General features: G+C 36.6%; 2 protein-coding genes across 4 annotated transcripts in view; one reads left to right on the plus strand and one right to left on the minus strand.

The window, feature by feature from the left end:
* The window catches only part of musk (muscle, skeletal, receptor tyrosine kinase), a 33,954-nt gene extending 25,136 nt beyond the window's left edge, over window positions 1–8,818 (plus strand). The window contains exons 15-16 of one of the 2 annotated variants that reach the window (XM_085164757.1): window positions 1,401–1,549; window positions 5,095–8,813. In XM_085164757.1, coding sequence (XP_085020883.1) covers window positions 1,401–1,549; window positions 5,095–5,801 — 856 coding nt within the window. In that variant the 3' untranslated portion in view covers window positions 5,802–8,813. Of the gene's footprint in view, window positions 1–1,400; window positions 1,550–5,094 lie in introns of both variants that reach the window. The other variant, XM_085164758.1, reaches the window with a different exon arrangement.
* A 4,243-nt stretch (window positions 8,819–13,061) lies between these two features.
* The window catches only part of lpar1 (lysophosphatidic acid receptor 1), a 34,459-nt gene continuing 20,546 nt past the window's right edge, over window positions 13,062–26,974 (minus strand). For both annotated transcript variants that reach the window (XM_085164761.1, XM_085164762.1), the window contains exon 3: window positions 13,062–15,598. In XM_085164761.1, the coding sequence (XP_085020887.1) occupies window positions 15,276–15,598 (323 nt within the window). In that variant the 3' untranslated portion in view covers window positions 13,062–15,275. The remainder of the gene's footprint in view (window positions 15,599–26,974) is intronic.

Raw genomic sequence — 26,974 nt, forward strand, 5'->3', positions numbered from 1 at the left:
TGACAGTTTTTTGTAGTTTACTAAAATAACCCAAATCCAATTATTTGTTGGTTGTATTTTACAAGGTTTACTGAATACAGGATTTCACAGTCACAGCTATCTATAATTGTTTGCTGTCACAGCCAAGAATTCAGGACAGCAGAAGTAAATCAGTTTAGATCTTCTAGATGTAGGTTTTTCAACTTTGTTAGACTCCCTCTTATTCATGCACCACAGCCTTGTCACCCATATGACGTCCATGACTGTGCTACAAAATAAAGAATGTAAAGCTCAATGCTCAACTGCCTGTTTTGAAAACTAAAAAAAAAAATTGATTAATACAAGAAAAAAGGAATCTCAATTTAAATAGAATTTCTTATTGTGTTGTAAGTAACATGATTATAACAAGTCAACTCAAAGCAACACATGATAGACAACATTTAAGAAGCCACATAAATATAATGCAATAGATAAACGGAGGCATCAAATCACATCATATGATAGCTTGATCACAGAGCAGTATAATAATAGCATGCAGCATTATGACAGTAGCACCTGAGTGCATAGTCAGTCAAATCTGAGAGATGTCCTTAGGGCTAGATGATAATCCCTCGTTGAAAACTAGAAAGGTGCAGTATATAGACACCTCTGGGACCATAATGCGCACACTGACTTACATGAACACAAATACATACTCTAACGCACACACTTGTATGATTATACAACTATGATATGAAACCTCCAAAACAGAAGTTTCACAGGAATAAACTCATGTGCACATGAAGTACACAGTATTTATGTGCATTCTTTAGTACAATGTAATGTATGCATCTCAATCTAAATCAAAAGGTAATACTGTTTCCTGTGTGCACATTCACTCAGTAAATACATGACTATAGAGTGCACTTAATCATTTCTGACACACACACACACACACACACACTTACTCACACACACACTTACTCACACACACACACACAGAGCCACGTGAAAGATACTTAAATAGACCTGAGGAAAAAAATAACTTCTTCTCTGACATCAGCGCTTCAGTCTGTTTTTTGTGTGACTCTACAGTATGTGTGTGTGGGATATCATTGTTTGTATCAATATTATTGTCTCAACTATATCTACTTTAGGAAACATCATTTTGCGCCTGAGCCAACAGAGGAAGTATTTCTCTGTAGACCTATTAGTATAAATATGTGTTCATATATGTGTTTCATTCATATTTCTAACGCTTAAATAGCTGTGTTGTTTACTTAGACACTTTTGGGTAAAGCTAAAATACACATTTGAAACATATGGTAACAAAAGTCTGGTTTATGCATTAGTGACAAAAACATTAACAATACAATACAAATACTGATAATATAATATTTCCATGCTCAGTTTATAAATATCTTTGTTTGTGTCTGTTTCAGAGCTCCAGGCCTGCTACCCATGGAGTCTTTCACAATGGTTGCTGTGAAGATGTTGAAGGAGGAAGCTTCAGCTGACATGCAGAATGACTTCCAGAGAGAGGCAGCACTCATGGCTGCATTTGACCATCCAAACATAGTTCGACTCTTAGGTTAGTGTGTGCTTGTGTGCAAACGAGAGAGAAAAAGTGTGCAACGAAAAATGTGATTTCCAAAGAGACAACGGTCACAGATGGAGCTTACATTGAATAATTGCCGAATCCCTGAGTTTACTTCAGGGAGAAGTAAAGTAAAGTGGAAAAACAGAAACATGGAAATGGAGGAAGAAGAAAAAAAACTCAAACAAGATTGAAAAGACAGAATTGGACATGTAAAAACTGATAGAAATCAACATTTATTATTTGGTTTCAGAGTTTTATGGCCTGAAAGTGCATTTAGGTATCTAAAATAAATCAGTTATTTAAAAGAAGCCGGACCAAACAAAGATCTTTTGAAAAGAATGCTTTTCAACTCGTAGAAGAGTCTTTTGGGTCATTTAAAATAACATTTCTATTCAGTTGTTAGTTTTCACCTGCTTATGTTAAGCAACGATTTAACAATAAACTTTCTAAAAACTGTAGAGCTTTCATTAAAAAGAACTACATAATAAAATAAAAAAGAAAGGATTGCCTCTTAGTATTTCCCTGAGTCTGATTTTCCAAACAGCAATTTTTCTGAAAGAATTCATTCTCTTCAGATGCTTTTTTTTTGCTTGTTTCCCGCTGTGGACCTATCAAAGTCAGAGAATAATCCACATAGTGCTGTTTGCCAGTAAACAAGTGCTGACTGACAACTAATGTGCCTTTGTTGGCCAACATAAAACAAATGTGCTCTATTAAAATTCCGTATCTTCACTAATGCAGCTTATCTAATCTAATACAAACAGCTCACATCCAAATATATTTCCAGGAAGACATTTGGAGATGCAGCATAGTTGGTCCGGTCAGCGAGTAAACAGAGCTGTTGATCACTGGCTGTGCTCAAAGAAGTTTTCTTTTGCAGCTCCAGTCGTTGTGCAATATATTTCTTCAAAATTAGCACTCAGTCACTCCCTCACTCACTGGTATTTTTTGTCATTTTCTGAGTGGCATTCATTTTAGATGACTCATCTGGAGAGTGACACACTAACAGCAAAGACTCTGGTGTGCATGAAACTGGAGTTGATTAGATTATTTCCTTAACCTTTAATTACCCTCTAGACTAATAATACAGCCGTAAATCATGTGCAGGAATATATGCATCATCCAAAACACGAATGCATCAGAATTGGATATACATAAGTCTACATGTGTCTTGTGCCGTGTGTGGCTTCTGTCTTCTATATATTTAGCAATGAGGGAAACATTTTAATCCAGCTACCGTCCTTTAGCAAAGGTCACTAGCACTAAATTACAACTTGTTTCCCCCCACCCTATACACAGAAGCATATACACCCAGCCACCTTCACACACAAACACACACACACGATAATTGTTCTCTGGTGAGCTGTTCTATCTAGTGACCCACAGGATATGAATTAAGTTAACATGACCTCCAACCTCCTCCTTGCCCCTAAAGTTCATTGGAAGCATGTTGCAATCGCAAAAAAAGTGAACTACAACTAAATACAAATACTTTAGCTTCTGGCTTCAGTTGTTCAGAAAGTTTAATATAGATCAGAATAATTTGGATTTGAAATCTCACATTTCACAATCCAGGATCAGGTATTCAATCCCACTTTTCTGCCTGTACAATTATCCTAACAAATGAGTGCATACTTTATTTTTTTTTTATTTGTATAAATAAAAAAAAAAGTTCATTACTCAATTAAACAAAAACGATTCAGATTTCTTCATTTAACAATTTTTTTCATTATCTTTACCAGATGAAAATGTCTTCAGCGCACTTTCATCTGCTAAGGAAGAGAAACTGTGCTTGGGATTGTCTCAGTTCATGGTGTCATTATAATTAGAATGATGTGATTAATGGATGTTTCATAAATTATGCTACATCAAATAAAACTGGATCCAAGTTTTCTCAATCCTAAATTCCTGAAATAACTGTGTGCTCAAAATAACAGAGTAATAATAACAGTAATGATAAAAGAGTGGATTACATAAGGTTGTCTCATTCCACAATCCTGAAAAATTTGAATCTATTTCAACATTTTTGATCCAATAAGATTTTAAAAAAAGATTACGTCTGACCAACTGTGCGCTGAAGTACAGTGTTCCAACTCTGTGTTCCACCATTGAGCTGCACCTATATTAGCGCTCCCTTACTTGCAGTGGACATCCCTGCAGTGCCAAATGCAGTCCAAGAGCTGACTGTGCAGTGATTTTCCATCTAGCTAAATAAGGCCCTTCATTGATTTCCCCAGAATTCAGCATGACACATTTCATAATTTGTGTGGCTTTGGAACCTCAACAAGGAGGGGAAATAAATGTTACTGGGTTTGAACAAAGTTTAAACTGATTTAAAATGACTGGCCTACCAATGGGCCATTGAGCTTCCAATTTCTTTCATTGAAAAACAGAAGCAATAGTAAATGCAGTCAATCAAAATTATAACTGCGGCCAATAATAAGTTGGTACATTTCAATGCACTAACTGCATAAATTACACTATTTGTGCACTAAAATGAGAAGAAAAGAAGAGTGAACTGAAAGCACTGTTTGAATAAAGTGGTGTATTTCTGTTCATCTAGCAATATATTTTTTAACTTCTGCTCAAAAGAACTGAAACTTGTTTGTGAACCATACGGATACAGATCGGAGGGCTATCGGGGCTCTGCAAAGTCTTGGCAGTGTGTGCTCACAAGCTGCAACAAGTACTCACAGGAATGGAAGAACAAACAAGCAGACAGACACTCTTTTATAGAGTTGTAGTAAATAAGGAGGAAATAAAGTAGAATGAATTTTGTCACTTTTGCCAAGATCCTGTTTCACCAAAGACCTCATTCATATGCTTGATTTTTGTTTTGTTTTTTAAAGTTGACATCTCACTCCTGCAGTTTAAGTTGTTATCCAATAAGTATGGAAGTTCTGTCAAATAAAGTTTGCATGCCCACTATATTCAGTATAAATTGGCATTTAACAAATAAATCCATGTCATTTTAAAGATACTGTTGCACTGTTTGTTCTGTCCTCAGCAAACATCCAAAGCCTGTGGAAGCCCTTACTGTTAAAAATGTAAACACAACATTTCAAATAACTTGTATTAATCACAAGTGATATTTATATCATGAGCAGCCTCAGTCATTACACTCTCAATTTAATAATCTGCCTTCATTTGCCATCATTTCCCCAACACCAGCTCAGAAGAAAAAAAAGTCCAGAAAAAGTAGAAACTTAATTTGTCAAATATAAATATATCATATTTATATCAAAGATCCACTAAAGTAGAAGTAGGAACTTGTGCATGACTTATTTGTGAGTACATGCCCATGTGTGTTTATGTCTGGGTAATATTTTTTTTTTTTTTGGCATTTTAAGGTCGAATGAACTCATTATGTGATACTGTAGAAGAAAAACTGTTAATTTAGTGTTTTCATTGATGGGACTGATGTGTTTATGGTAAATATTTGTGTTTGTTCTCTAAAAACATCTGTGGTGGGAAAATCAAAAATGCTAATCTATATAATAGCCCATCAAATAGTTTTCTGTGTGCTCTCTCCTCAGGTGTGTGTGCAGTGGGTAAACCAATGTGTCTGATGTTTGAGTATATGGCCCATGGTGACCTCAATGAGTTCCTGCGTCGCAGATCTCCAACCCAGTCAGTGCGCACCCTCAGTCGTGCTAGCTTGTCGGGTCGCAGTTTCTCCTCTGAGCTGGAGGCCGGGCTTCTCTCTTGTACAGAGCAGTTATTGATTTCCAAGCAGATTGCTGCAGGAATGGCATACCTGTCTGAGCGCAAGTTTGTCCATCGTGACCTGGCGACACGGAACTGCCTGGTTGGAGAGGAAATGGTGGTAAAGATTGCAGACTTTGGCCTCTCCAGAAACATCTACTCAGCTGATTACTACAAAGCCAATGAAAATGATGCCATCCCCATTCGCTGGATGCCTCCAGAGTCTATATTCTACAATCGCTATACTACAGAGTCAGATGTGTGGGCCTATGGTGTGGTGTTATGGGAGATCTTCTCCCATGGGATGCAGCCATATTATGGTATGGGTCATGAGGAGGTTATTTACTATGTGAGGGATGGTCACATCCTTTCTTGTCCTGAGAACTGTCCTTTGGAGCTCTATAATCTGATGAGGCTCTGTTGGAGTACACACCCATCAGACAGGCCCAGCTTTAGCAGCATACATCGGATACTAGAACGTATGCATCAAAACAGACTAAGCATGAGTGCTCACACTGAAGCTGATGCTGACTGTTAACTGGTTTTCCTTGTACAAAAGGCATTGATTTGCTGTTTTAATGATTTAATGAATACTTACATTGGGCCCAAGCACTCAGTGCTGGGGAAAAATTATTTGTCTCCTTCATGATTTCTTATTTTATTTTATTTACTTTATTTAATTTCATTTTTGCATATTTGTTATACTTACATATTTCACTTGATCAACCACATTTTGATTTTAGATAGAAATAGCCAAAGCATGCAGTTTTTAAATGATGCTTTAATTCATTAAGCAGAAAATGCTATCCAAACCTACCTGGCCCTATGTAAAAAAGTAATTGCCCCCTAAACCTAATAACTGGTTGCACCACCTTTGGCTGCAAGAACTTGTACGACACTGTGGAGGAATTTTTTTGCCCACTTTTCTTTGCAGAACTTAATTTATTGGAAGGTTTTCTAGTATGAGCAGTCTAAGGCAATCCTATACCACTCCAAAACCTTCGTTCTATGTGCTCGCAGTGGGCTGGCCACTCCTAGTAAGTGTCAGGACAAGTTTTCTTTATTTGTGGATAATGGCTTTCACTGTGATTTGCTAGAGTCCCAAAGCCTTAGAAATCCCTTTGTAACTCTTTTCAGATTTATAGATGAATGTGTGTACAGTGAATTTGTTCACTTTTATTCTTGGGTTTCTTGAGATCATGGTATGAATTATTTCATTTTAAGGACTTATACGTATTTCATTTAGTCAAACAGGTTCTAGTTAAGTTTTTTTTATTTAACATGTCTGGTGTGATCCAGCCAGACCACAACATAAAGGTGGCCAATCCTAATCAGACTTCAAGCAGCCACATCACACAGTTGGTACAATTTTACAATGATTTTTTTTTTTTTATAATATGTTATTTCTTTAGGATGGAACACTAATAAGGAGCTGGGTGTAACTTCAGGGTGGCCTTTATACCAAAACAACAAACAAAAAGAAACGATATGAAATATTTATCAAACTTCCATCCATCCATCCATTCGCTTCCGCTTATCCTTGTCAGGGTCGCGGGGGGCGCTGGAGCCTATCCCATATTTATCAAACTTACCTAAGCAAAAAAAAAAAAATAACCAAATTGCAATAACTGACCTCCGTACATAAGATAAGGAGAGAAAACTAAAATAAAAAGGCAGTCCACAGCAGCACTGTACTTTGCATGCTCAGCTGGTTAAGTAATTGCAGTCATTTTCTTTTTGCAGCTTGTCTGTTCAGGAGACTGAACATGGCCATATTGTAGTCATTTGTATGTTGCTACTTCAGAATTCAGGATTTCAGTTTCTGACTGTTTACCGGGAGCTGTCCATCTGACAGGTTCACTTTTGAAAAATGTTAAACCTGAATCAATTAACTCACCCCAGACCCTAAGTCTCTGAAATACTTGGAAACTAGCCATACAGATATACCATGGTCATTTTTAGCAGTAGTTGCTCTTGTACCGCATTCATCTGTTTTTTTTCTTTTTCTCATTGAGTTTTTTTCGTAAACGTTGATGAAAATTTAGCAAATGCTCTGAATAGGCTCAATGTGACCCTAAAGTTCGCTGGACAGAAAGAGAGAATCTACACTTGAAAGGTTTTTTCTTTAACAGTGTTGTAGAAAGGGATTGTTGATATATTTATTATAAGATTGTACACAACATGTCTCTTCAAGTCAGCTTGCTTATTCCACAGTGGCACACGGTCACTTTAAATCACTGATGATTGTTTTAAGTTGGTATTCCACTACGGGGCATTCTGTTTTTATTTGTGTTTCTTTGGTTTTAATTTTCTTTTATAGATGTGTTTTAGATTGTTATTGATATTTCTTGAACATATGAACAAATTACAATAGGCATAAGTTCATTAATTCTCCTCACTTTCATTTACATTTCTCATACAGTTCCTCGTTGAAGCACTAAAACTCACATATTATGAATAGAATTATTAATGGGACTCGTTTATTAGGTCAGCTAGGTTAGAGATTATACTTAGTGCTCGTACTCTTTAACCTTTTTTCTTTGGTAAAAATTCCATTTTGGTTACATTAATAGAATAAAAAAAAGCTAAGATATTCATTTCTAAAAAAAAAAAAACATGTTGATTTTGTCTAAGAATGGCTGACTTAACTGTCTTCTTTTAAAATTTGCCATGTTGTTACTTTTTTTTTGCTGTATTTGTTGCATTATATCAGTAATGTTTTGGGCTTTTTCCCTTTTCTTTGTCATACATAATTCACATTAAGTATATTTCTTTGTATTGCTTGCAAATAAACAGAATTATTGAACAGTTTGTACGTCAGATCTAAATGTGGCTTTTTTTTAGAGTACAATGAATCTTTATTCACAAGGTCTGCATGCATCTGAATTCAGGAAGTTAGAAAGGGATATTTACACTTGCCATCATACTTAACCCAAAACACCTCTCTAAAGAAGAAAACAATGTCCACAATCACTTTCAAAGGTGTGTTGCTCTGGTTCAGGAGCTCCTACTGACATTATCAGAGTTTTCTCTCTCTGAGCCCAAACTATATCTTATTTTATTTCATTGCACGTCTCTCTTTATACAAGGCCCTTAGTATCTTATTATGTCAGTTTTTGTTGTTGTTGTTTTTCCTCAGTGCAAGAGGATGCATTAGAGAAATGGTGCTACACAAAGCATTTTTACCATGAATTTCTATGTGACTGCAATAAGCCCTGTTTATTTGCATTTGTACAACTTCATCAAAATGTCTGTGTTTGCATCTCAGTGCAAAAGTGTGTGTGTATACAAGTTAAATGGAGGACATCTGTGTGTGTTGTGGGGGATGCCTAAGTGTAAACTGTTTAGATTAGACTGTATGGAGTCTGGCCTTGCACTTTCATCCGTCTTTTTCTTCATCTACACTTTGGCTCAGAGTCTTTCAATCCTATCTCCATCACTTCTCCACCAATGAATACAATACAGAGAGAATGGTACAATGGTATGTTAGTATGTTTTAGACCGCATGTGGCGCTATCATGAATATTATGAGGTGATCACATTCATTATGAACATGCTACTTCCATCCTAATCACCTAGTCATCCTTAAACAGTTTTGTTAGTGAATTGAAATGTTTGTTTTATAAAATGCTAAACAGTCATTTGTGTGTGTATAACCACATCGAAAAAACAGAAGCAAAGCATTTTGTTGCTCTTCTTTGGTGCTGTCCAAGGATGCAGATTAAAATTATTTCACAGGCAACTCTATCAGCCATAAAAATGCCTCTGCAAAAGATATGTACTCGTTAAAAAACACTGGCACTTAATCCTGCAGGTTTATCTATTCTGTCAAAGGTCAACACTTTCAGGATGGTTTGGAATTTTTGAACAAGTATTCACAGGTCAAAGTTCACTGAAGTTGAAATCTATACAAAAGAGCCATGTGAATGTACTTCCTAATTTCCTTCCTATTTTCCTCCAAGAGTGAATCCATGATTGTGGTGTTTTGTTTCTTATCTGCAGCCGTTGCAGTCATTTCCTTGTCCTGTCTCCATCTTCTTTGTTTTGTTAGTGTTTTTGTTTTCAGTGTGCTGCAAAGCCATCAGCTGATCCTTACTGGGAGGTAACACTTATTCACAGTAAATTAGTAAAACAGAATTATTTTTGTGGCCTCATGAAAAACAGATCTTCACGTCTGGCAGTCATATGTTGTTATAGCTAAGAATCACTTCCTGTTTTGTCAAAACTCTGTGTTAGTGTAACAGAGGAAACTGGTATTTTATAAATGTTCTGGATGTGAGCTGTTCAGCAGATTTTTTATGACTTCTTGACTTTTCCATCTTTCATAAATGTAGCTGGCAACATGATGCTCAACTCTATTCATTAAAGTCATTATCCAAACAGGCAGTAGGACATTTGACTAATGGGACAAATTTTTCACTCAGCAAACCATGGGAGGAACTATGGAAAGTGTCTATATTGACTTTGTGACTAAGATGTTACATCCCCCCTCACTCAGCAACTGTACAGAGAACTTCCTGCGTGGCCACACTGGCCCTGATTGGCCTTTTCGGGCAGCAACAGGACGTGAACAGACGTATATCAGTCAACTGGAGGAACCACTCCAAAGCTGTGGAACAATAAACATAACAGAGCAAATGCACTCTCACACACAGACACACACAGAAGGGGAGACAATGTTGTTTTCCATGGAAACATCTCTTTGCTGTTGCAAGGACTGCTGCATACTTTATGTCACACATGACACAGACCCTGACCACTCTTACAGTGTAAGTAAACATACAGAAATACCATATTAGTGGTTCAGCTCCAGTTGTCTCTGCTTTGCACCTGTACCACATGCACATGGTGCATTAATTGTGCACCATGTGCACAATTAAGGTCAAATGTGCACAGATGCAAATTTGACCTCTTTTCCACCAATGCTGCACCAGTGCTGGTACAATGCTAGTTCTTTAATGATGTCTTTCTTTCAGAAGTTGTGGCAAATCATGCTGAACAGAATCTGTGGGCTACATCTGGTTAATTTCACATGTATCATATCTTGTAGACAATGAGGCAAATTGTTTTTTGGTGGAAACACACAGAGATGGTTCTAGACTGGGAATTGGCATTGTGTCAATCGAATATTTTGTCACAAATTAAATAAATTGTTTTCCATATATTCACCAGATAATCACTAACTTTTGTATTCCAAAATAATCAGCCTACAGAAGGCAAAGGCCAGTATAGACTAGATAGAGCATAAAGTAGTCATAAGAGTTTAATGGTAGTTCTACATCGTTATAACACTATTAAAAATGAGCAAACCTGTTCCATTTATCAATCAATCTATCAATCAGTCAATCGCATCTTTATTTTGAAAATACGAGTAATGATTGTAAATACATATAACAAAAATAAACATGAAATTGTTTAAAGCCATCCTATTAATGAGGAAAAGCAAAAGTACAATGTTACTCCAAAAATGTCTTGTTCAAAAAGCAGAAGGAGGAAGCATATGCTTATCAGTCCCTTCCCCTATTCAGCTCGTCCCAAATATATCTTTCATGATTATACAACCTAATGTATACGCATATGCTATAAATAAATATGCCTGTCTAATACACATTTTACATTCCTAAATCATCTAAGATGACTTCAAGTTATGGCATCACATGTGTCTAATGAATTGCTGTCAACACTGCGGGTGGGTGGGCCTTCTTTCCTGTTTCACTGACAAAAGTTGAGCGTAAACCAACCCCAAACTGTCTGCCGAATATGAGCCAAGTCCAGAAACACTGCCTCAGGAGACTGTGTAAGGTTTGGGAACTTAGTCATTCAGCATTTTCTCACTATGCAAAACAGTCGCAAACAGACAGCATTGAGAAGAAATGTGTTCCTCCTCCAACAATAAATACACAGTCGCACAAAAATATCTGGTAACAGTTAAGGCTGCCCAAACTATGTTAGCAGGCTCATTTTCCACAAACTATTTAATGGCCTGGGAAAAAAATGACAACAACAACAACAACAATAAAAGCCTGTGTCTTTCTGTGTTCCCCATTCTGTTTGGACAAAAGCACAAATATTGGCATGAAATCAAACAGAACAACCATAGTATGACAGAGTCTTTGTTTTGTTTGTGTGTTTTTCACATAGGTCCTTCATTTCATATAGACAACTTTCACACACTTCCCCCTGGAGTCAGACTGATGTTTTTATTGTATCAACACCATGACTGTGGTTGGACATTTATTAATATTGGACTCTAAAGTAGAGATAATATGGAAATCACATAGATTTTTTTCACTATTACTTAAAAATATAAAACATGTGGTGCATGTTTTGTTTTTTTCTTTGCCTGAAAACCTTCAACATCGTTTTAATGTTATGTTTCACTTTGGAAAAACAAAATGTTCAGATCTACAGCTTTGTTATTTGTTTTGTTTTTTATTAAACACATCAGTTTTTTTGGTATTACAGAATGTTTCTGAACTGCATCACACAGTGTTTGTGTCAAGCAGCATCAGTTGAAGGCCACAGCAAACACAGCACACATCATTCAGACAAAATAAGAAGCAATCAGGGTAAAATGGCCATGACGTTATAATCTAAGGAAATAAAAGTCATCACACCATTTTCTGGGCAGTTTCAGGAGACCTGTTGTTGACATCTGTAGCTCTCTTGCGCTCTCTCTCTCTCTCTCTCTCTCTCTCTCTCTCTCTCTCTCTCTCCCCCCCCCCCCCCCCCCCCCCATACATATAACTAAACACTGGCATAAAAGAGGGCAGGCATTGTATCCATACTGATACTTGCATTTCTACATTGGCTAACAACTTTTAATTTGGTAGGTTGTTAGCCACAAGCTGTGTTAGCTGCATGCTTCGACTTGACCTCTAGATGCCACTAAATCCTACACTCTGTCCTTCTGGAACATATGCAGGACTGGTGTATTAGCAAGCTTAAAAAGTAACATAACGCCACTCATTTTTTTTTACTCTTCTCACTACTGCAGTGTTGTACAAGTACAGACAACACTGATGGGTGTGGTTGTGGCTAAACACTTCTGGGTATGATTGGACATGTTCTAAGCTAAAATCTTTCAACCAGAAGAGGGCGAATCACTGCTTTTCTGCTGTTAATTGACTTTTTATGGACAGTAACTGAAAAGCACTGCACTCATAGATATTGAATTTTGCATCACAAACAAGTTAATGTTGCTGTAATAGTGTTTATGGGAAAGTCATTATTTAGGATCACAATACAAATGGCATTTAAAAAAAAAACATACAAACAACCCTACAGTACATCTGGACAGAGTATAACACAGTGAAATTTACAGACACAAAACATGTTTCCCTTTGGTGATTAACTTTGCATAATATATTTTATATATACATATTGTACACACATACTTACAAAGGTACACAAAGACTGACACACTAGTAAACAAAGACACTGAATGTTTAGTTGGTTTGATATAATAACCTAAATTAATACTTAAAAGATATGTTACAGTGAATTTCAAATATGGAGTGTTGGGTCCAGAGCCATATATTGACAAAATCTGGTCAAGATTTTTATGACATTAAAGTGTGAAAGTTGGACAAATTTAATACAACAAGTTTGCTATGGGGGATTGGTTCCTTGGAATATTTCTCTCATTTTGTCTCAAGTAGAAGTACTGGTAGAGATTTAAAAAAGCACTGGCACAGGAAGGAAATGACTAATAAAAGTGATGACTAAGGTGCCCTAGACCACAGTGCTTTATCTCACACATGCATCAAAAATGTATGCAAGTGTTGCAGAGTGATGGTTTTTGTCTGTATATCACAACATAAATTGCCTGATTAATAGGCCAAACATCTGGGCAAAGATACCTGGTGACTTAATGTTAACTCTGCAGCTGAAATTCCTGAAAAACATCTGGTTTCCTGGAAAACGTTTGACTGTACTTTTGGCAGTGATTCTCACTTTGCTGTCGGTTTTTGGGAGGTTTGCCTATGTATTTTGGCCAAAATGGGTTTTGATTTAAAACATTCAGTTTGCAATTTTTAACAATGTGCATCATAGCATTGCCATGCTGGATTTCAGCTGGCACAAAATCGCAAGTTAATGAGAGCACTTGTGGAAATATTACACCATTCGAACTGCACTGGCTCATAAGTGAGTCAGTTATAAATGCACCCTAAGGCGGGAAGATAAGAATAGACTTTAATTTGTCATTGCTGACATAAAAATCAAAATAAGCTACCAAATAATACTTTTAATGTAAGCGTCAACTATCTCTCTGACAGAGACACAAAATAAAACATGTTTTGGTTGGATATCTGCTTACTTCATATCACTGATACCAGTGTTACGGCAAGTAAAACTCTATGCTGGTCATTCAGATTTTGTTAAACAACTGCAGCATTTGCTAAGGCTTAATGCATTTCTGTGTCTGTGGGGTTTTAGTTCAAGAATTCTCTGAACAATTAATTCAAATTCTTTATTTTTAAAAGAAAAATGTGTATTTTCTAATGGAGGTGAAAAACACAAAAACTAAACTAAACTCAAGAGCACTGCTTTTGGCTAGCTTTCACTGTGTACCACTGACAAATTACAAACTGCCTTAAAAGTGTACACCTTTGAGGAATTTGACACCACAAACTGCACAGCTTGCTGCTAATCAAGGTTATGTTGTGAGTCATTAGCCATCCTAACAGCATTGTTGTGCCTAGAGCCCTGCCTGACACAGTGGCTAGCATGGCTACACCAGAAGCGAGGTAGGTAAATGCTCACGTATCATCATTAGTTCATGAAAGCTGGTAAAAATAGAGTGGGAAAAGGGTTTTCAGTCAAAAGTTTTGATTTTCTTTTTTAATTTTAAGTTGTTCTGTTAAATAACCCATTCTCAAGGTACCACAAAGCAATTTGGTACTAACTCAGGCGATACTTTCACATTCACTTCTACAATTCCCCCTTTTCCCTCCCGAGGTCAGCGTCAGGGACCAAGGAAAACACTGAGAGGCAGTCTGCTCAGCACATTTGGTGTCATAATATGAAGTCTCTGAAAGTGCACCAAACATGACTCTCATCCTGTCTTCACATCACTGTCCTCCTCCTACTCTTTTCCCTGGAACAGCCTGCCTTTAAATCCTTAGAGGGAGTAAACAATCCACGATTTGTAGCAAACATTGGATCCTTCCTTTATTTAAACTGAATGGAAGCAAAAACCTGATTTAATGGATTCACAAGAGCGTGTTCATAAAAGAGGATAGGTAGAATAGAATAAAAAAAAATCTGGTTGTACTTTGTAACTTACTTGTTGCTAAACAATAGATGACAACTCTACAGCAGAAAATGATAATGTTTGAGGTTATTAAAATACTGTGTTGAATTCATGGATGAAACAGTGTCACAGGGTTTTGGTAGATTGCAAAACATGGAAAACAAGTGAATATAGGCAGGATTTCACTTTGGATGACATCTTTTGAAATATATCTAACATTGGTAACAATATCCTGCATTGAGCCTACACCACATCCATTTAAAGTTAAAGCTTCTGCCCGACAAATGGAGATGAAAATCAAAAACACTATGTTGTAAATCTGGGATCAGGTGAGTCAGCAACCAACAATAACATAAATGTAGAGTGTTAAGTTTGATACTTTTCATAATGATGGGGCTCTAGACGAGTAATAGTACAAACCTACCAGGCATAAAGTTAGAAAGATTGGATAAAGAGGATGGACTATACTGGCAATACTCTACTTCACAGATTTTAAATAGTTCATATCATCTTTACCTGTGACAACACATTTAACACAAATGGAAATTAACAAAACAAAATAATAACAGCCTATCAGAGTTCTCTTCAGCTCTGTCTTCAGACAGCTTGAGTCTTTTCAGCTTTATTCTAGTTGCCATATTCTTCTTGACATACACTCATTTACCTTCTCTCAGTCTGTATCTCCTGTAGAGAATAATCCCTTCAAGATGGATTCATATCCAAGACACTGGGCTTTTTCTTTTTTCTTTCTTTTTTTTATACCACCGAATGTTCATTGTGGTGGTGATGGTGGTGCATGGTGCTGCCAGTCAGCACCGTGTGATTGATGGAAGATGCAGATCGGTCGGATCCCTCTGCTGCCGTCCCATTCACATTCTCCTGCCTCTGGCAGCACAAGATCTGCCTGAAGGTTGCGCTCATCTCCTTGTCACGGTAGGAGTAGATGATGGGATTCATGGCAGAGTTGAACTCGGCGAGTAGCAGGAAGAACTTTTCGTAGGTCAAGACATTGCAGCTAGCGCAGAAAACATCAAGGAGGAGGATGACCAAACCAGGGGTCCAGCAAATGATGAACGCACCTAAAAAAACACAAACTGTACATATTAGTTGAGGTAATTGACACTCCCGTCAGAAAACCAAAGCCTACTCCATCCTTTCATATACTGTGCTACATAAATGATAACTGGACTGGTACTGTTCTTAATTAATAATGATTTTCTACTCAATCTGAGTTTTCAAAGAACTCTTTTTTATATAAGCCTCATTCATTCATTAACACACATTCATATAAGTGCTTTCTTTCTATTTCACTTTTACATTAAAATTCATACACTCACACTTTGATGCATCAGTGGATACTGGGGGTTCAGTATTTTGCCCAAGGGTACTTTGACATAAAGGTTGGGAGAGCTAGGGATTGAACCACCCACTAACTCCGGGGTAACAGCCACCTCATAATGGAATATAAACCTTAAAAGTAATCCACATCATAACTGTTTCTATTTTAAAATTGTCATAAGTATAATTTTTACATACTTGCAGCTAACGTGTAATTTTGTGATATGTATGAAAGAAACCTTTTTTGTTTAGACTGAACAATTCAATACTATTTATTTTATTTACTTGTCTTTTCACATGAATCAAGCTGACTTCTTCCATTTTCTGGAAGTGGGCCACGTCAACTGAGTGCTTAGTTCCACAGATGATGACACTAAGATTCATCATATGATGACACCATGAATTTACAAAGTAATTTGTGTTTGTTTTAGGATTTTAAAATTGTAGCACATAGCAGTTTTTGATCTAAGTTTGCAAGATTCATGTAAGTAACGTCATGACTCATGAGCAACATTTGGGAACTGATTACTTGGTTTGGGCTTTTGCTAACTTACACTTGAATAATAATAAGTCAGCACAGGCAACTTGGGAATGGGTCCTTTTGGTGCTACATTAGAATTCATCCTACCACCTCTCATAATTCTAACAAAACACTATCAATCCACTAACAATGCAACATCCTGTGTTTGAATCAGATAGATATTCCCTTTTCCAATCACAGGGCCAGGGACCCCATTAAATTTGAAGCACTGATTGCTTTTAGACCACCACTGAGGTCATCACATATCTATTTCTGCTGTTAATGTGGCGATATCAACTACATTATTTCCAAGAGTTATAGGTGTTGCCACTTATGCAAACCCTAATCATTAGTGCTGGTATAGCAGAAGAAGCTTTTGCCACAAAGTCCTGTTTTGTTTTTTTTATACTGTCGTAACATCTCCTTCAGGGCTTCTATACTGATATCAATACAATGGTGGTAAAAACCAGCGCAATCACACATTAGTTTCCCTCTACAAACTGGCAGCAGCAGTGGCTGAGCATGGAAGGTTACAAAAACTGAGAGGTGCGCAACCCTATGACACTGTTTTGTCGTACAGTGCCATTCGCGAAGTACAATAGTCCTCTAACACAGAAAATCTCTCTCACAAGCAAATGAGGCCCCAGCTCACTAGGAGGTTTGAACCAGATACCTCCTTAATGTGAGGCAACAGTGCTAGACACTGCACTATGGCGTTGTTTTAGTGCCTCTCTATAATGAGCGCACGTAACCCTTGCTGATAGCCTTCCTGTCCTTTTTCTCAAATGTTTTTTGTGTATCTGTTAAAACAAATAACAATCACTCTACAACCACATTAGCATCACTTATGAAGCACACCACCATTAGTCAAGAAAACAAAGTACCAATATCTCTTTATGACCAAATGTAACTAAAAAAAGGTTAATAAGGTCAAAAACCTCATTAAAAATTGATGATAAATAACTTAGATTTAAGGGATTTGAATGACTGTGATAAATATTAAATATAAATAATAAATCAGCTATGCACTTTGTTCATTAAAGTGGACTCTTCCCCGAGTAGATGAAATATGTTAGCGCTGTGGAAAGGGTCACTGACATTACTCGTGCATGTCAAGTGCTGTGAATTCTAATCCTAACTATACGACAAGTATAGGACTTTCCACTTGGTAAAACAAAGAGTCTTCATGAGAAATGAGCAGAGTTGACAGAGAGAGAGCGAGAGCAAAAGCGAGAGAGTATTGACAGGAAGGTCTGTTATCTGTTAGTGTTGTGCAGGCGGCAGCTGCAGTGGAGCTTGACCTCACTTCCTAACTATGCAAGCGGACTCTCCAGAGTTGGATAAATTTCTCAAGCAGTTCATTGCCCAGCAGAGAAACTATTTCAACTATTTGTCTCTCAGTGAAACATCTTACTCGGAGCAGGACCAGACTCAGCACAAAAAATGCTCAGAGGAAGCATTTAGAATTTCCAGTCTGAAAAACAAGAGAAAAAACCCCCCACTTGACTCTAACATTATGGCTGCGACTGTATTTTCTGTTTTTACTGTCTTACTGTGTCAGTGTTGATGTAAACATTTATTAGTCATCCAATCTATCTTAACCACAATCCACAATATGTTATTGTCGTAGTAGGGCAAAATCCATCAAAATAATAAATGAAAAAATCTGATCATGTCCAGTGAAAAATATATAATAAAACAGTATATGTGCATATATGTAAAGGAAATTTGTTTTATTTCCACTCAAAATGAAAAAGGAATGCCGTTTTGTGATTTTATGGCCTTCGAGGTTAACCCTTAAATTCTTTAATTTCCTCCCTGAATCCTAGAGTATATAATTACCTTCATTACTTATCTTTATTGCAGAATTTCCTCTTTGCCCCAAAAGAATATGGCTGGTTTACCATAGCCACAGTTTTTTTTTTTTTGCCCTGTCACTACTTAAAAATGCCACATGGAGGGAAAAGAGGCTGGAGAATGGAAAGTCACTGGAAGAAGGTAAATAAACACAGCTCTGAAGCAGGCCTGGAAAGTATATGGAAACGTAGGAAAACTACTTTGGCACGCTCGTTGTCTTATAAAAATAAGTAAGTACATAGAAATGTGTTAAGATGTGTGTGGCTATTGCAATGACAAACTACTATTGCAACAGTTTCATAAATGACACATTTTCCTATTAGTTTGTTAATGGCTCATGTGTCACCAGAATGCAGTAAATAAACCTTTAAAGGAATCGTTTTGCTGTCAAACCTGATAAAGAGCTTTAGGGGAGACATTTTTAGTTTGTGGAATGATTCTCAAGATTTACGTAACTCAAAGCAATTGTTAGAAACAGCAGCGCACAATGGATTAACTGTGCCATTGCTCATCAACAACATATTAAAATGTATTGCTTCGAGGGGGTTTATAAAGACTGATCTGCAATTTTACTTCAACTGACTCTCAACACAAATATCTAATTAGCCAATCAAATGTCTTAAGGCATTTAGACATACAGACATGGTCAAGAGAACTAGCTAAACTTCAAACTGAGAAAGAAAGGTGATTTAGGATAATTTGAACATGACATGGTTGTTGCCAGATGGGCCTGCACTCCCATAAATACAGTTTCTGAAATACTGGCCTGGTCTGAGTATTTATGAAACTGCTGCTCTACTGGGACTTTCCCACACAACCATCTTCAGGGTTTATAGGGAATGGTCTGAAAAAGAGAAAATACCCATGGAGTGTCAGTTCTCTGGGCAAAAATATTTCACTGATGGCAGAGGTCAAAAGAAAATGGCCAGACTGCTTCGAGCAAAATAATCACATATTAGAACCCAGGTATGCAGAAGAGCACCTCAGGATGCAAAACATGGCGAAATTAGAAGCCTGTCAACTAAGACGAGGAAACTGATGCTACAATTCACACACATTCACCAAAATTGGACACCAAAGGATTGGAAGAATGTTGCCTGGTCCAATGAGTATCAATTTCTGCAGGCATTTGGACAGTGAGGCATTTGGACAGAATGTGGAGTAAACAACATCCATCTATGCGTAATATCAACACTTCAGGCTGATGCTGGTGATATTATAATGTGGAGACTGTTTTCTTGGCACATTTTGGACCCAGTAGGACCAAATGGACCTACCTCAGTATTCTTGCTGACCTTATCTATGCATTTGTGACCACAATATACAAATCTCCTGATGTCTGCTTCCAGCAAGATAACACACCATGTCACCAATCTCTCACTATCTCAAACTGATTTCTTGAACATGACAGTTCGAATGGGCTCCACTGTCACCAGACCCCGATCCAAAGGAGCACCATTTGGATGTGGTGGAATGGGAGATATGCTTCATGGATGTGAAGCTGACAAATAAGCAGCAACTGTGTGATGCTGTCACATGAATGTAGAACAAAATCTCTAAGGAATGCTTCGGTCGTCTTGTTGAATCTATGCCACCAATTAATTCGGTACTAAGGGGAAAAGGGAATCCACCCTCATACGTCCTAGGTGAGCCTAATAAAGTACAGAGTTATGTATGAGAGTTTGCTCCTATACACTCTCTAACTATGCAGTTTCTCCGATTATCATTTAGTTACTTAAAATAAATTTTGCATGGTGCATTTGTACAAATGTTTACTTAGGACTATCCTATCCTATAGTATGAACTGCTAATATTAATATGTATTGCTTTATCCAAGTGTATGATACAGCAACAGTTTTTTAACCACCACCATGCTCTCTTTTTAACTTTTCTTAATGCTCACATGGCAATGTAATGGCATGAATGGTAAGTATGGTACATGTTTTTTTACTTTTCCATTATTTTCCACAACTCTTATCCTCTGTTTTTTTTCCCTTACAGAAATAATCTTTATTAGAAAAAGAACATGGGTCTATGGCCTAGGTAATGAATAGGTGGACCACAGATGCATTTCTTTATGCACCCATGCCTATTACTACATATTTATCAGACCATTTCTATTTTACTCTGTGCAACCTTTGTCGTATTTATGGTAGGGTTATTTTAATCCTGATAGATAGAAGAAAAGGGGAAACTCAAACTACACTTTTTCATGTTTTTTTTTCTTTAAACAAGCCCTTTATTTAAAGACAACTTCTTGAAAAGCTATTTTTAAATTTTGAATGTAAACCTTGCTTGCTTTACTTGTAAAAAGAACAATTTATTATGAAAGTACCGTCCAGTTCATTGAAAATAAATAGGAAACACTAGTTCAACAATGGTGAATTGTAATTTCTTTCTTTTACTTCACAGCCAGTTGTTGCCTGTTTACAGACAAGTGTTAGGCTATTTGTTGAATTATAATGCAAAAGAAACTTTAGCATATTGTGGACCTTTGTTTGAGGAAACTTTCTCTATCCAGACCTTCCTTAAATTCTAATTAAGTATCCTTGGTCTATGGGAACAAAAATAAGGAAATAATAGAGGCCAGATTATGGCAGTGAACCCTGCAGTCCCACAAAGACACATGCACGCAAAACACACATGCAGAACTGAAGGTAGATAAACACTCACATGTGCAGACACAAACACATGCAAACACTCACTTACTTAATTATACATGGCACACAGACAGATGGGTTAAATATTTTGACGATGTTGAGAAAGCACTCATAAAACTTTATTCCATCCTTGAATCTGTTGCCTCACACCAAACACTGTAAGCATTATTATGTGATGACATTTAGGGGGCTTTGGTGTCATAGCACGTTATCTCTCTCAACATATTAGTAAGTGTGGGTCTGGTTCTCAATCTAGCATTTTATTTCAGCAACACTTTTGCTCTAAAAACTGGTCAGGTTTCTATTATTTTTCATTATTAAGATGCTGGTCTTAGTCACATGATGAACAACCAAAGAACTGTAAAAATATAACATCTGTGATTATCTGTCTTCTTTTTCCCCTCATTCTCCAACAGGCAGTAGGCTGCCTCTCTCTGAGTAAAGCTGGCAGGATGTTCTTGTTAATATGGAGTGCTTTTACCCTACTGTCACCAAGATTCATTCATGTTGTTTGTTTTTCTAATGCTATGCTTATTTGGGAAAGACTGGCAAGACTAATACGACTACATTAGCCAATCAGACACATGTTAGGCTGGCTAGGTGAAAGTGAGTAAAGTGTTGATTGATTTTTCAGTTACTTCGATTTCTTTACAATGGGGACACATAATGACTAAATTAGAAAAAAAGATTGCTACATTGTAGATGTTAAATGTGTTTACTTTTCAAGCGAGCACTTATGGGCTGATATTTTTTACAGCAAGACTGAAACACGCATACTTAAAACAAACTCTACTGCTAACGCCGCCCCTGCTACTTTTCTTTTCCTTTTTTTTTGTTCAAAAGCTAAACTCATAAGTACTCACAAGCTAGGAAGACTGAGCTAACACTAGAAAAGAAAAGTTTTTGTGCAAACATTACAATTGCATGTTTGCATTACAATTTTATGTCTACGCTAGTTATCCAATATTCTACATCCAGTAAAATATTACATTCAAGAAACAGCTTCCTATTCTTCTGTCTTACATTTTCAGCACTCAATTATTTTGGAAGGCTCATTATGCCAGCTTAGGTTTCCACTTATGTGAATTCTCTGTGGCTCTTAAAAACACCCCAAATTGAATTATTGCTTTCATCTTCTGAGAGTCTCACTCATTTTCCTACCATTAATCTATTTGTATCATTTTTTATTGCTCTCCTCAGTTTCTTTTCCTTTTTAAAATCTATTGTTTTTCAAAAATCCCTTTATGAATTTTAAAATCTTGAGTTTATCCTTCCTTTGTATCTTGTTTTTTTGGGATTTGTTTTCATTGCACGTGTCTTTCTGATCGTGGTCATGTTTTCCTTTCTGCAACCTGTATTCTTGTCAGCCATCCCCTGCTTCATCTTTTACTTGTATCTCACATTCTGTCTCAACTGTCTCTCTAACCCAATCATTATCTGTGGTCATGACCATGATCCCTATATATATTTCTAAAAGGGCCCATTAGTTTCCCGTTTGTCCACAGAAGGATTTCTTTTCCCATTCCCCTCTTACCCACATCAGTGCTTCCACACAGAAGATTAGATTAAAGTTCACATTCAATAGCTGAGATTCCACAGCACAGAGTCCACAAAGATGCTTGTGGTGTACACAGTGATGGAGTCTTGTAGTGGTTTCACAGTGAGCTAATGGTTAGAGAAACCAGCTTTTGACCGGAAACACAGTGAGTTCTTTGAAATAATGGCGTTTATCTGTTTATCTGCAGAGATGTTTGCTTGGCAGCAGTGACTCATGTGTATGCACTGAGACTTTTTTAAATCTGTTATTTTTTAATAAACTTGGAATAAAAAAGAAAATCAAACATCAACATCAAAAGTTCTACTTAGGTTCTCTCAGCTTCTTGATAAGAAGGCAACTGGACTTATTTTGGTTTGTGAAGATGGTTAGCCTCTCGTCATTTAGTTCTAAAACAACTGATGTACCTTTTAACCTTTTAACTGAAGATGCAGACACCCTAACAAATGCAGCATGAAAATCTTTTTCAAATTTTGTGGGATCAGATCTTTTTGGAGACATATTGTAAATTGTATTATAGAAAAACATACAGAAGACAACAGACATCAAGGCGGGAATGAAACGAAGGTCCCGGTTTGAAATGAGCAGCAGGTTTTGTGTTTAAGATGTATATGTTTTAACAAAAAAGGAAATAAATAAAGAATTATATTATATTCTATATATATATAATATATACTATATTATTTTGAACACAATCTAAAAGCAATTTATAACACCTTGTATATTTAACTGTTTAACTCTAAGTCAAGTGTGTCATATTGGATATATGAGTTTTTGTGAGTTTCTGAGACTTCTACATACTCAGTGTGACTTTTTTCCCAGAAAAAGTCCAAATAAAATCTACAATTTATTTTTGAGGAATGCACTGAAAAATAAAATGCTTTATGTAGCAAATATTATACAAATTTAAATGGCCTCAAATGTAAAAGGGTTAAGCAGTGTTTAAAGTTTGCCTGAAAGTAACAACCCATGCTGCTGAAATCACATTTGTAAGGTGCAGATCCTGCCATAGGGAGTGATTACAAAGACTGTATTGTCTACAATTATTTCTTGCATTAAGTGACGTACACAGATGCACACAAACTCAAACACACAGAAAACAGGTGACACTGTGAGATGCATGCCAGTTGTGTTTCCATGCTGACAGTAGATTGGAACGTTTGGCTTGCGGTTTTTACAGATTGGTTCTGCTCAGCCAGAAAATACACCAGCATTATAGCAGAAAATTACAGAAACGTCTGTGTATGAGTAGGGCACATTTGTTAGTGTGTAATCATTCATTTCTGTCCTTCCTTTGAAATCTAGATACTGAAAAAAGTCTTCGGGGTAAATACTGACTGCTTATACACTGTAATTTGGAGACAAGTACCAGTCTGTTATATGGCATCTGCATTTGTTTGGGCATGGTATTGCTTGGCACTCCATGCTGTCTGACGATGTGACCTCATACAACACCATAAGCTTTAAGATAATCAAATCATTCACAGAACACTCCAGCATTTGCCAACAACTGACACACACACACACACACAAACACACACACACATGCACTACTGATGCACTACAGTTTTTCACGATGAGTGCCAGTTCACTGAATTTGGTTGTTTTGTAAGTGTAAACACTTGGTACTTGTCTAACTGGGAAAAAGACAATCTGATTGCAAATCAAAAAAAGTAATCACAGAGAAAAACGGGTTGCATCATTTGTTTAGAACTTCTTATGTGGGCTTTTTTCTAATGCTGTTCAATCAAGCTGATAATGAAAGTTTGTTTATTTTAATCTACAGTAACTGGTACTGAGACTCTTTTCTTAGACTTTCACTTATCCGGATAGCATGAGGGGGAGGTGGGTTGCAAAGAGGTTTGGAAATGTAGAGCAATTATATGCACTGTGAAATAGCTTAGAGAGTTTTCCCTTATGGTAGATTTCCATTTGGATGCATGGAAGTATATTGGCTGCGCTAGATGATGTCAGCTGGTATTTGTCAGGATTGCTCCTGAGCTTCACTTCTTGCTCAGCCTAAACATATTGCTGATTTGAGATTTTTGTGTGGTACTAAATTTTGAAGAACTGGGCTTTAAAAATTGGTTGCTGTGACTAAAAACATCTGGAATTTTACATGTTCTTTCCTGGTGATGAAAAAATCCTTTATAGTCATTTTTTTGGCACATACTGATATCCGTATCAGCGGAAGCTAAAAAACGAATTTGTTTTTATTTGTTTTTTTGTTTAATGAAAAGTAAGAGAAGTCCAAAGGTTTTCAGTGCATGTACAATGAAACAGGCAAGCAATACAAGGGAGAGACTTAGTTTGGGGCATGGAATTGAGTGTTCTTGATAGTGCTTCAAAATGACCTCATTTAGACTAAACCAAAACAGATCACACCCTCACTCAAAAGACTTACTTTCTCAGTAACATGTCGGCTTGAGTAGAGAAGAACAAATGTGGCTTGTTCTAAAAATTTAAAACAATATTTCAAATTGATGCTAATGATTTACTGATTAAACTGAAAAGAAACTGTAAAAACATAAAGCTATTTTTCTATTTTCGGTAAAGAACAGTCATCTCTAGTCCGAAATACATGAAGCTAAATGACTGTAACTTTGTTTCTTAATGTTAATTCCTGAATCCTAATGCTTACTATTGTTATGGGATTATAAAACCTGTGTTTTCTACCTAGATTTATAGAGTGAGTGAGTCTTTTGCAAATAGCTATGCAACCTTGCATTAACATCATTAAAGTTCATATGAAGTCAGTTATTAGAATGTTCTTACATCCACTTAACTTTCATTTTTGGATGACTCGGTCTTTTTCCTGTATTCCTGAATAGAAAAAAGCAGCTGTAGGATAGTTGTAACGACACCAGAGAATTGACATTTTTATTTATCCATTAGACAATAGACAAAGACAGCAATAATGCTGGTTTCTATTGTTAAAAAAAAAGTTGTTGTTTTTTTTAGTTGTATATTCACCACTGATATTTTACTGCAAAAAATGTGCTTACACATGTAATATAATTTATAGCAATGGAAGAATCAGAAAAAGCAGATTAAGGGTTTTTTGTTTTGTTTTGACTTTTTTTTTTAGTCCTACTTCCTCCTAAAAAAATCACATTATCTGCAAAGAAAACTATGACAGTTAGAATTAATTCATACCATGGTATATAGCTTCCACCCTATGGCCATTAGGAAACATACACCAAAGGTAGCAGATTAATTTCAGAACTGTTTACCTCATAGGTTACCAAAGAGGTAAAGAAATAAACAAAACATCCCTACACAGCAGATGTAAATGGTAAATGGTAAATGGACTGGTTCTTATATAGCGCTTTTCTACTCATCTGAGCACTCAAAGCGCTTAAGGCAGAGATGTTCATTCTCTGCCTCTTTAGCCCACTATAGGCTCCAGATCACAGTCTCCTGTCCACTACTTTGAGTTAAGTTTGGAGTAAAGACAACAACAGGATGAGATAGCAGAGCACATAGGAGAGAGATCACTTGCAATCCTGTGGTATGTTTTGTCTAGGATGCAACACATCCTGCTTCCAGGCACTAAGAAGCCTTTTCCCCCACAATTTTTAACATACTATAAACATAACTGAGCTGGTCTGCTAATTTGTTCTAGTTTTAAATAAAAAAAGAAGAAGAAGAAGGAGTAGACTCTGATTATTACAGAGTCCTGAAAAGTGTGAAACATATCTCTGCTTAATGCTTGCACATAAAACTGTCAAGACTGCACACGCAGCTTGGGTGATAGGTTAAACAGGCCGAGTTTCATCTGCAGCATATAAACAGACACCAAAAAAGTTGACCACACTGCAGCACTACAGTAAAAAAAAAAAAATAAAATAAAAAAAACTGCTGCTGTTCATTGCAACTGTGTTTTTAGTTTTAGTTTGGAAAGCTGGACTGAGGCCAGCTGTATCTGTAAGAGAACTGTGATCTTTTTTATTTTAAGCACAGCCTAGATACCTCAGACATCCGTTAGTGTTCTTTATAGGTGAAAATGAAAGTACAGCTGGAGAGTAATTGAGGGTATTTCACAATTCTTACCAAGAAAACAGGACATGCTAGTACTAGAAAAATTCTTCAGAACTATAAAAGATGGGATATGGGATTAATCTAGATTCCTCATAATCTGTTGGTAGTACAGATGCTGTTGCTTACAGACTACCAGAAAAGTTCTTTTGTTTTGTGCACAATTGTAGTGAAGCGTAAAGCCTTAAAGGCACTTGCATGGATATGTGCCTTGGTACTTTTGGTATATGCATCTTCTAAAAGAGACATAATTTACTATACTTTAAATCAACAAAACCACATTATTCAAACCACTATGTTTATATATTTTTGCTTGCATATATTTAATTATTTTCATCCCCATTTGGCTATTTGCAATCATAAATTTCAAGGTGACTTCATAACTAAAAATCTGAGCATTTTAATAATGATCATGGGGAGCACCACTGACCAATATGATTTACTATATATGAGGTCTGCAGTAGTGCTAGGAGGACACTGTGCTTGG

The sequence above is a fragment of the Neolamprologus multifasciatus genome, chromosome 7, assembly GCF_963576455.1.
Source record: "Neolamprologus multifasciatus chromosome 7, fNeoMul1.2, whole genome shotgun sequence".
Classification (NCBI taxonomy): Eukaryota; Metazoa; Chordata; class Actinopteri; order Cichliformes; family Cichlidae; genus Neolamprologus; species Neolamprologus multifasciatus.